Source organism: Ostrea edulis, chromosome 1 (assembly GCF_947568905.1).
Source record: "Ostrea edulis chromosome 1, xbOstEdul1.1, whole genome shotgun sequence".
In the NCBI taxonomy this organism is placed as follows: Eukaryota; Metazoa; Mollusca; class Bivalvia; order Ostreida; family Ostreidae; genus Ostrea; species Ostrea edulis.
The window spans coordinates 108776635-108787542 of NC_079164.1; the positions used below are offsets into that span (position 1 = coordinate 108776635).

At 38.6% G+C, this 10908-nt stretch overlaps 1 protein-coding gene across 1 annotated transcript; it reads left to right on the forward strand.

Moving 5' to 3' along the window:
* Positions 1–3468: 3468 nt before the first annotated feature.
* Positions 3469–4244, forward strand: LOC125664625 (craniofacial development protein 2-like). Its single transcript, XM_048897445.2, has 2 exons — positions 3469–3755; positions 3812–4244. Exons 1-2 carry the CDS (start codon positions 3469–3471, stop codon positions 4242–4244), a joined length of 720 nt encoding a protein of 239 aa, XP_048753402.2.
* The last annotated feature ends 6664 nt before the right edge of the window (positions 4245–10908 follow it).

Consider the following 10908-nt stretch of genomic DNA (forward strand, 5'->3'; position numbering starts at 1 on the left):
GTCTGTTTTAATGGGACTGTTTGTGGAGACCCTGAACCGTTTACACAGTATACAGACACTACTGGGCTGAAGAAAACTTCCTTGTCTTGAGAACAGACTATCCTATCTGCTGATTAGAAAAAAGATTTGTTTGTATCAGAAATATGTATTTCTTTAAAAAGTACTAGAGCCAAGAAATTGGATTAAAAGTTGAAAGTTTGAGACTGATTGTACTGTGAGGAAATGGGGGACCCAGCGAAAGTTGGGTGGCGTCTTAATTAAGGGAAATCTGCTGTGATCTTGTTTTATATTGTCATCACTTGATATCAAAGGCACCAATTTCTAGTTCTAATCTTTATATGACAGACATCCTTTTACAATATAATCTTGAATATAAAGATACAAACAATAGGATTGGAAACTTTATTTACATCTGCTAAGAATTACCACAATGTTGTTGTTTGTTATCAAGTATGTTGATTACTCTAAACAAAGGTACATGGGCCCCTTAAACTTAGCTGACGTCTGGTATTTATGCTGCAACAAAGTTAAAAAAGATATACATCTTCATGATCCGACAAGGACAACGTAGCCATGTTCTATCTGTGGTAAAACACACCAAAGTACACCGTACATAAAGGTTGTGCCAATTGTTTCTAAGAATAACTTCTGGACCAGCGGTTAATATAGTGTAAAGGATAGCTTTAAAAAAAAAGATTTTCGTCCTAACGAAAAATGTTTGAAAGAAAACTTGAAGAGACATTCTATACATTGAAGTAGGTGTATGAATTTATGCACGGGTTCTGGAAGTTAATGCTTTACAATGCAAAGTAAAAATTTTTTTTTACACACATACAACATGCATAAAAAATCTTCATTAATTTCAGTACAAGTGCGCAAATGCAATCGTTTAGGTAGTTAGCGAGTCTTTCAGGCGTGGAAATTGTCACCTAAAATATGAGTAATGTTCTGTTCACAAGGACATGGTTTCATGGAAATTTACTATGAAAGAGAATTTATACGGCCGGGAAATCAAAACTTCTCTGGTCTTTCCGAAAAGTTCGGGAAGGCGCCTCGACTGTTAGGCCGTTCTTGGCACACTGATTTTGACTACGGGTGTGACCGGTCGATAGGGAATGCTTACTTCTCCTAGGCACCTGACCCCATTTCTAGTATATCCAGGCATCCGTTTTTGCCCAATTTATATAAATTTTGTATTCCTTGTGAGAGTTATGAGATTGATAACTGTTCGTTATCTTTGATATTACATGTAGTATATAATTAATTTTTTTTAAATCCAAAAACAAGTTTTGTTTTTCGATGAAGCACTCATATTTTCAATTGAAGTTTTTCTACACTTAATCCCTCCTCGCCCCCCCCCCCCCCCCCCCCACCCACCCAAGATGTTTATAGGATTGCAACTTCAACTCAAACCTTTTTTGGTGGAAACCCCTGTACAATATCAAGTGCATGCAGTATGTACAATTTCATTTTAATAGAATATATATCAGGCCTGTATATCTTACATAATTATTTGTATAATAATTCAAGGGGTTATGAGTTACGTGGGTAAACTTAACATTGTTCATCGACAGGGACAACTCATGAAATCCACGAAAATCTGCCCTCATTTAGAAAGTAAAAACGTTTTGCAATGAACATGGTGTGATAAACCACAATTGTTCTGCTGGCATGTTCCACAATGCGGGTTAGCCAGGGCCGTAAATTACATGGAGGCGGAGGAGGCAGCTGCCTCCTCCAACTTTTGAGCCAAAAAAAAATTAAAATTTAAAGTTCATTAGAATTTATGTTGTTTCCAATAACTAAGAACATGATACCTCCCTTAAAAAGCATTCCAAATCTTTCTTTTAGAATGAGTTAGTCAAGTACATCTTAGAAGGCCCTAGAATCAAGGATTTTGCACGAAACGTGTTCAGTGTGCACAAAATGTGCTCAGCGTCTGGGGGCCTGGGCGGTCCCCAGACCCCCGCCTAATTTCCTGCCTCCTCCAAATTCAAGGTTAATTTACGGCCCTGTTAGCTTGGTAGAATAGAGGAATGTGGTACAAATACATCAGTGATCCAAATAAAAATTGCCATTCTGGAATACGATGCAATGAATAACAAAAGCCTTCCGGCTGAGTTAAAAGGGATACAATCTTTGGGATAATGTGAAGACGGCGATGAGTAATTGAAACAGAGGATAATACACACAAACATCAGAATGTTCTATTCAATAATCTATCATCAATGCAGCAGGAATGTGCCTTTTAGGGTGAGACGTACCTTGCAATTTGTTTAAAACACATAAATGCTTGTCTTGTTTTATTAATAAGTATACCACGTCGCTTGCAAAAAAAAAAAAAAAAAAAAAATTAAAGGTTTAAAACCATGCACTTTCTATAAATCTTTTCCACCACGTCTTATAACCGAGGATCGTAAAACAGGTGAGTTTGATTAATACAATTTGTAGTCTGCACTGTAGAAAGATTCGCAACTTAGATAAAATATTTCATTGTAGACCATGGTGTTCAGGAGCAGGACGTTCTTTTCCTTCATTGATACACTAGTATTTAACATTGCATTCACACGATCACCAGTCAGGCTGAAGTACATGGGGGTTACTTTATTATATGCAAACAAAGCAGACCTATACGCAGATAATATTTACAAAGTATTAGTTTACTCAATTAAGGGAAGACCACTCCTCCGAAATTGAAGGCTAAAAAATTGTTGACAATTAAATCAATGTAATTCAAATGATTTCGCTCAAATCAAATTGGTACACAATATCTACAATTTATACTCATACGTCATCAGAGGTTCATATGCAGATATGTACATTTCCATTGTTTTTGTCTTTGACATCTTAACCAAAATTAAAATACGTTTTTATCAAATGCTAATGCGCTTCAAGAAGTATGCTGGCGTAAAGTATTGCAGTTCATGCCCTCGTGAGAAACTTAAGTAAATGATAAACATATAACATAGTAAGATAGAAGTAATAGTACATAAGATGTGCACGAGGAAAGAAAAAGAACCACACTTAGGAGGAACGGACAGTCTTAAAGATATGTGAAATAAATACACGACGGTTTCTTAAGGTTGCCACATTTTGGACTGACAAAGGCAAAACAGATTACTTCATTACAATGGGTCTTCCATGATATCTTAATCTAATGTCTAAATATTTTTCCTCAATTGGGAAAAGGTATACATGTACAAGTATGTATGGTGTGTCAGGCAGGGGTAGTACCTTTTCATCTCTGGCAGCAGAGTCTTTTTAGGACTGCCAGGGAAAACTGTTCCTCGCCTAACTCTCACCGCTGGCTCCAGGGTCATTTCCTAACCACACTTTGGTCACCGCTTCTGCCGGGGGGGGGGGGGGGGGGGGGGAGGGATGGTAAGGGGGAGTGGTATAAACCAGTCTTTGCAGCTTTAGAGAGGAGATTGGCGCCGCCACCAAATAACCTAAGCCCCCAGAAGAGACATGAAGGACACAGCCAAACGAAACATGTCATATCGGTCGGGGACCGAAATACCAACGTCCGTGTTTTCCACTGATGAGCTCCTGGTTAGAAGTGGAAAGTCAGCGACTGGATCCAAGCAAGCCTTCAAGCTAACATCCCAGAAGGCTATCATTGGTTCGTGGTATTTTCGCCCACTTCATGCTTGCGGCAAAATGAAGGGACTAGATCACGAGTTACAACACTACCAGTGGGAAATTATTGGACCCGCTGAGGTGAGATGGACAGGGACATTATTGGACCCGCTGAGGTGAGATGGATAGGATTTGGAGAAACAACAAATGACGGTCATAAAATCTGGTACAGCGGAGAAGACACAAAACATGAATACGGCGTAGGCTTCATCGTACGCAAAGCAGTCACTGGATGCATACTGAGCTGCACACCCATCTCCAACAGGATCATATCCATCCGTGTGTCAGCCAAACCCAAGAACGTTACCATCATACAAGTGTATGCCCCAACATCGGATCATGAAGACCAAGAGGTAGAAGAATTTTATGAACAAGTGGAAAATGTTACCAAGAAAGTGCCCAAGAAAGACATCATCATCATACAGGGTTACTTCAACGCGAAGATCGGACCGCACGTCTTTGAGATCTGGATAGGAACAGTCAGCCAATATGGAACAAGTGAAACTAATGACAGGGGACTACGTGCACTGGAGTTTGCGAGCAGTCAACGGCTCACCATCGCCAACACCCTATACCAACACAAGATTTCCTGTAGAACAACCTGACACGCGTGGAATGGGACGATGCATAACCAGATAGACTTCATCCTGACTCCGTGGCGCTTCAAGTCAAGCATCAACAGGGCGAAGACCCATATTTATGTAGCAATACCGTATTCTATTATCATCTGCATATGGTGTTTACATCTCTCAACTGATTCGATACGCAAGAGCTTGTTCTGCGTATGGTCAGTTTTAAAACCGAAGCAAGCTACTGACAAAAAGTTGATGGTGCAGGGTTACAACAGTCTCGTTTAAGATTAGCATTTCGCAAATTCTATGGTCGTTATAACGATCTAGTTTGCCAATTCAACATATCATTGGGTTAAATGCTGCCTGACATGTTTCATGCCGATTGTTAGGCCGTTCTTGACACACTGATTTTGACTACGGATAACTCCATTTACCTGATCAAGATATAGGGCTCACGGCGGGTGTTACCGGTCGACAGTGGATGCTTACTCCTCCTAGACACCTGATCCCACTTCTGGTATATTCAGGGGTCCATGTTTGCCCAACTCTCGATTTTATATTGCTTGTAGGAGTTATGAGATTGATCACTGTTCGTTATCTTCACCTTCCATCGTACCCTGGTGCTGACATGGGCAGTGACCACGATCTTGTGCTGCTCACAATGAAGATCAAACTGAAAAAAGATTCACCAATCTGCAAACCCACGAATCAAGTTCATCCTGGAAAAGCTGCGAGACCGATCAGTTGCCGAGATTTTCCCAGCACATCTCAATGGACGATTTGTAGCAATCAGCCTCGTGGACGCCGACGTTAATGACCTCACCTCCAGTTTCAAAGAGGCAGTTCGGGAAAAAGCAGTACAGATCCGGGTTATCAGAGGAAAGAACATCCTTTGGTAACCAATGACACCCTAGATCTCTGCGACAAATGAAGAGAACAGAAAAAGACAGATTAAAACAGCCCAGAGGGAGCTGCACTACAGTGCAACAAATAAGGTCGTAAGAAGCAAGATGAAAGAAAGCAAGGAAAAGTGGATTTTATGATCAATGCAAAAACCTTGAGAAAAGCATGGAGCAATGGAATAGCAAGAGAACATACGACACTCTCAAGACGTAGTAACATCGCTATGTGAGAAGATCTGGGAGACCAAGCAGTGGCCAGAAGAGTGGAGTGGAGGAGATCACTTATTATCCCCCTCCCCAAGAAGGGAAACCTTCAGCAATGCCAAAACTACTGGACAGTCCGCCTCATTAGCCACACCAGTAAGATCATGTTAAGAGTTCTCAACAGACTCGAAAACGAAACCAGAGAACATCTGGCAGAAGAACAAGCGGAATTTAGGGCAAGTAGAAGCACTGTCGAACAGACCTGCAACTGTCGGATTATGATGGAAAAACACCTACAACATCGAAAAGAATTTTACCACAATTTCATATGCTTCAAAGAAGCCTTCGGTGGAGTGTGGCACAGAGGACTTTGGCATGATTTGAGAGGAATCTGCATCGAGGAGGGACTCATCAAAACCACCGAGCCACTGTATAAATCACCAGCAGCACAGTCCCCCTCAACAATAACATCGGAGAGTATTTTAAGACAACGGTTGGAGTCCGTCAAGGATGCATACTCTCTCCAGCCCTGTTCAATCTCTTCCTGGAAAATATCATGAGAGAGACACTACATTACTTTCAGTCAGTCGATGGGCGAACGATCGACAAAGTACGTTTCACCGATGACAACGACCTAGCGGGGGGGGGGGGGGGGGGGTCAGCAACAGTGAACTTGCAAGACCTCACAAACAGACTGGTAAGCAGATCAGGGGCTTATGGCATGGAGGTCAGCAATGAAAATAGCAAAGTTATGGTCAACAGCGAAAACAACACCTTTGCACAAATCACCGTAAACGGTCAGCAGCTCGAGGAGGTAGACGCTTTCAAATACTTTGGCGCCACACTCACAAAGGACGGCCGACAGATGAAGAGCTGGATGGACAACATAAAAATGTGAATTCGTATGGACAGCCTGATCAGATTGGCAGAAGACATACCCGGTTGGTGCTCCCTGGCCTTCAGGTCGTCCACCATTTCTCCCCAACAACCATCGGTCAGGGGAATGATTGATTGATTGTATCTTGCTTAACGTCCGGACTCCCTCTCGAGAATTTTTCACTCATATGGAGACGTCACCAAGACCGGTGAAGGGCTTCAAATTTAGGCCTATGCTTGGCGCTTACGGCCAATTAGCAGTGAGTGTTCTTTAACGTGCCACACCTACTGTGAAACGGGAAGTCCGATTTTAAGGTCATTTCGAGGACCCGTGACATTCACATCTTATGCCGAGCGTTTGACGATGGAAGTATCACTACCTATTTTAACGACTTAGATCTGTCGCGGCCGGGATTCGAACCCTGACCTCCCGCATGCGGGACGAACGCTCTAACCTCTAAACTAGGCCACTGCGGCGGTTATCAGGGAAACATGGGATATGTATAGCAGGTATACATAATGGAGTATAACCTTACATTGTATGAGACATTATGGTGAATAGTGTCCGCTGAAGTGTATTTCATTAAATTTTAACTGCCCTAATGCATGCACTTTTAAAGAATTGTACATTAAGCATTTACATGCTTTGTTTACTTGGAAAAAGAAAAAATGGAGGAATTATATGTTATTGTTATTGGCTCTGTGTTTGTTGTTTTTAGAATATTTTGAATATATTTCACAAAGCAGTTTAAAATGATTTACAAAAGACTATGTACGGTGTGAGGCTATTTGACCCCTTGTTTGAACAAAGCTTACTTTATTTTTTGTTTGAAGCAAGGCTTACTTTATTTTTTGTTTGAAGCAAAGCTTACTTTATTTTTTGTTTGAAACAAAGCGTACTTCATTTTTTGTTTGAAGCAAAGCGTACTTTATTTTTTGTTTGAAGCAAGGCTTACTTTATTTTTTGTTTGAAGCAAAGCTTACTTTATTTTTTGTTTGAAACAAAGCGTACTTCATTTTTTGTTTGAAGCAAAGCGTACTTTATTTTTTGTTTGAAGCAAGGCTTACTTTATTTTTTGTTTGAAGCAAAGCTTACTTTATTTTTTGTTTGAAACAAAGCGTACTTCATTTTTTGTTTGAAGCAAAGCGTACTTTATTTTTTGTTTGAAGCAAGGCTTACTTTATTTTTTGTTTGAAGCAAAGCTTACTTTATTTTTTGTTTGAAACAAAGCGTACTTCATTTTTTGTTTGAAGCAAAGCGTACTTTATTTTTTGTTTGAAGCAAGGCTTACTTTATTTTTTGTTTGAAGCAAAGCTTACTTTATTTTTTGTTTGAAGCAAAGCTTACTTTATTTTTTGTTTGAAACAAAGCTTACTTTATTTTTTGTTTGAAGCAAAGCTTACTTTATTTTTTGTTTGAAGCAAGGCTTACTTTATTTTTTGTTTGAAGCAAAGCTTACTTTATTTTTTGTTTGAAGCAAAGCTTACTTTATTTTTTGTTTGAAGCAAAGCTTACTTTATTTTGATGAGGAGTGGATGTTCACGTATCTTACTGTAACATTTGTGCATGTATTAGTGATTCTAACAAATAATATCTTTAGTGGCTGACTATTCCTGCATTTTTTTCTAACTTTTTGACGAAAAGAAGTACATTTTGAACCACTGTCCTTTCCGCGAACATAAAGCGCGTTAAAGAATGTGATTTATATCAACTACACGTTTATCTCTAATGACAGACTAATGTTTAAAAAAAGGCAATCACATTCTTCTATGCGCTCATCGTCTTTTTAAATAAACCACAAATAACAAGCATTTGAGGTATCCAAATTAATTTTCAATAAAGATAATCTAATTCAAAAGGTGTCAACATTGAAAATTATTCACTAGGAAACTTTGAAAAATGATCTGTTCACGAAGTTTGAAAATATTGAATTCATTGAACACTATGGGAAATGCTTTTCAGCATGTAAATAAAACAAAACTAAGATGAAAAGATGCATCAATCAATTTTTATCATAATCTATAGGGAAAAGTGTTCGTCACCAAACAAAATCTTTCGGGTGGGGGGCAAGAAATCTGACTGCCTGGGTTTAGATGCATATCCAGATTTTGACGTTTACATTTGAAAAGGGAAAACAACGCTTAATGAAAACCGTCCAATACATGTACGGAGTGGGTATAATTCACACTAGTTAAAGGGAAAACAACGCTTAATGAAAACCGTCCAATACATGTACGGAGTGGGTACAATTCACACTAGTTACGTGATGCTGTATTTGGCTTTTACATATAAAGTAGATTTTAATGTCAGACAACCCCTGCACATTTTCCAAACCCGGAATTACTTGTACAATGTATATGATTTAAATCTAATTTATGACGTGCATGCTTTACACTAAATCTAATTTATGACGTGCATGCTTTACACTAAATCTAATTTATGACGTGCATGCTTTACACTAAATCTAATTTATGACGTGCATGCTTTACACTCTATCTAATTACGCTTCGCTATCACATTTTTCAAATCATTAACATATAAACGTTTTTGTTTTTTTTTTATTACAGGGACCCCCTGTGATCTAGAATAAACATTAATCGTAGGTATCTCCCCCCCAAAAAGAGAACTGTTTTATCTTTTCTAGGAATAAAAGAAACACAAAAACTCATTCAACATTACAGATAAGTCAGCACTCTAAGAGCGAAAACATGCTGTAGAAGTCTAGAGATAAGAAGTTTCCTACAGGGCGCAGATTTCGTGACATTTTGACACGTTATAAAAGATAGGAACCATGTATAATTTGGAAAACTTGTCCTCCTTGGCGTATCCATAACTTGAAGCAATGTGTCATACATGTTCAAACTTTATTTAAAAAATGTGCACCTTCACCAATCCGATAGAATGACTTCAATAGTTTAGCAGGATTTTTTTGGGATATATTTTTGGAGCGCAGTGTTCAGCTACCTGCCACACATTTGCAACTGTGCGAAAGCCAAATACATGAAGAGACATATGTTTTTCTTTATAAAAAAAATATGAAAAATAATCTGACGATCCGGGTTTTTTCCCCCAAGAACTAATTATTATGCAATACATCATCTACATGTCCCTCTCTCTCTCTCTCTCTCTCTCTCTCTCTCTCTCTCTCTCTCTCTCTCTCTCTCTCTCTCCCTGCCATCTCACTAAAAATTAGGTATTATTGTTTTTACAAAAGATTTAGTGCTACAGATATTGACTTTTTGTGAAAATGAATGCTTTTATGGATCGAATACCTTATTACTTTCTCACGGTTTGACATACTGAGCACAAGGACTGGTTATCCGATTGACAGCCCAGGCTGCTTGTGAAATGACCTCTAAATCTAACATAAGCTTGTGAAGTGACCTCTAGAGCTAACATAAGCTTGTGAAATGACCTCTAAAGCTAACATAAGCTTGTGAAGTGACCTCTAAAGCTAACATAAGCTTGTTAAGTGAACTCTAGAGCTAACATAAGCTTGTGAAATGACCTCTAAAGCTAACATAAGCTTGTGAAATGACCTCTAAAGCTAACATAAGCTTGTGAAATGACCTCTAAAGCTAACATAAGCTTGTGAAATGACCTCTAAAGCTAACATAAGCTTGTGAAATGACCTCTAAAGCTAACATAAGCTTGTGAAGTGACCACTAAATCTAACATTAGCTTGTGAAATGACCTCTAGAGCTAACATAAGCTTGTGAAATGACCTCTAAAGCTAACATAAGCTTGTGAAGTGACCACTAAAGCTAACATAAGCTTGTGAAATGACCTCTAAAGCTAACATAAGCTTGTGAAGTGACCTCTAAATCTAACATAAGCATGTGAAGTGACTTCTAAAGCTAACGTAAGCTTGTGAAATGACCTCTAAAGCTAACATAAGCTTGTGAAAAGACCTTTAAAGCTAACATAAGCTTGTGAAATGACCTCTAAAGCTAACATAAGCTTGTGAAGTGACCTCTAAAGCTAACATAAGCTTGTGAAGTGACCTCTAGAGCTAACATAAGCTTGTGAAATGACCTTAAAAGTTAACATAAGCTTGTGAAGTGACCTCTAAATCTAACATAAGCTTGTGAAATGACCTTCAAAGCTAACATAAGCTTGTGAAATGACCTCTAAAGCTAACATAAGCTTGTGAAATGACCTCTAAAGCTAACATAAGCTTGTGAAGTGACCACTAAATCTAACATAAGCTTGTGAAGTGACCGCTAGAGCTAACATAAGCTTGTGAAATTACCTCTAAAGTTAACATAAGATTGTGAAGTGACCTCTAAATCTAACATAAGCTTGTGAAATGACCCCTAAAGCTAACATAAGCTTGTGAAATGACCTCTAAAGCTAACATAAGCTTGTGAAATGACCTCTAAAGCTAACATAAGCTTGTGAAATGACCTCTAAAGCTAACATAAGGTAACATACGCTTGTGAAATGACCTCTAAAGCTAACATAAGCTTGTGAAATGACCTCTAAAGCTAACATAAGCTTGTGAAATGACCTCTAAAGCTAACATAAGCTTGTGAAGTGACCACTAAAGCTAACATAAGCTTGTGAAATGACCACTAAAGCTAACATGAGCTTGTGAAGTGACCTTTAAAGCTAACATAAGCTTGTGAAATGACCTCTAAAGCTAACATAAGCTTGTGAAATGACCTCTAAAGCTAACATAAGCTTGTGAAATGACCTCTAAAGCTAATATAAG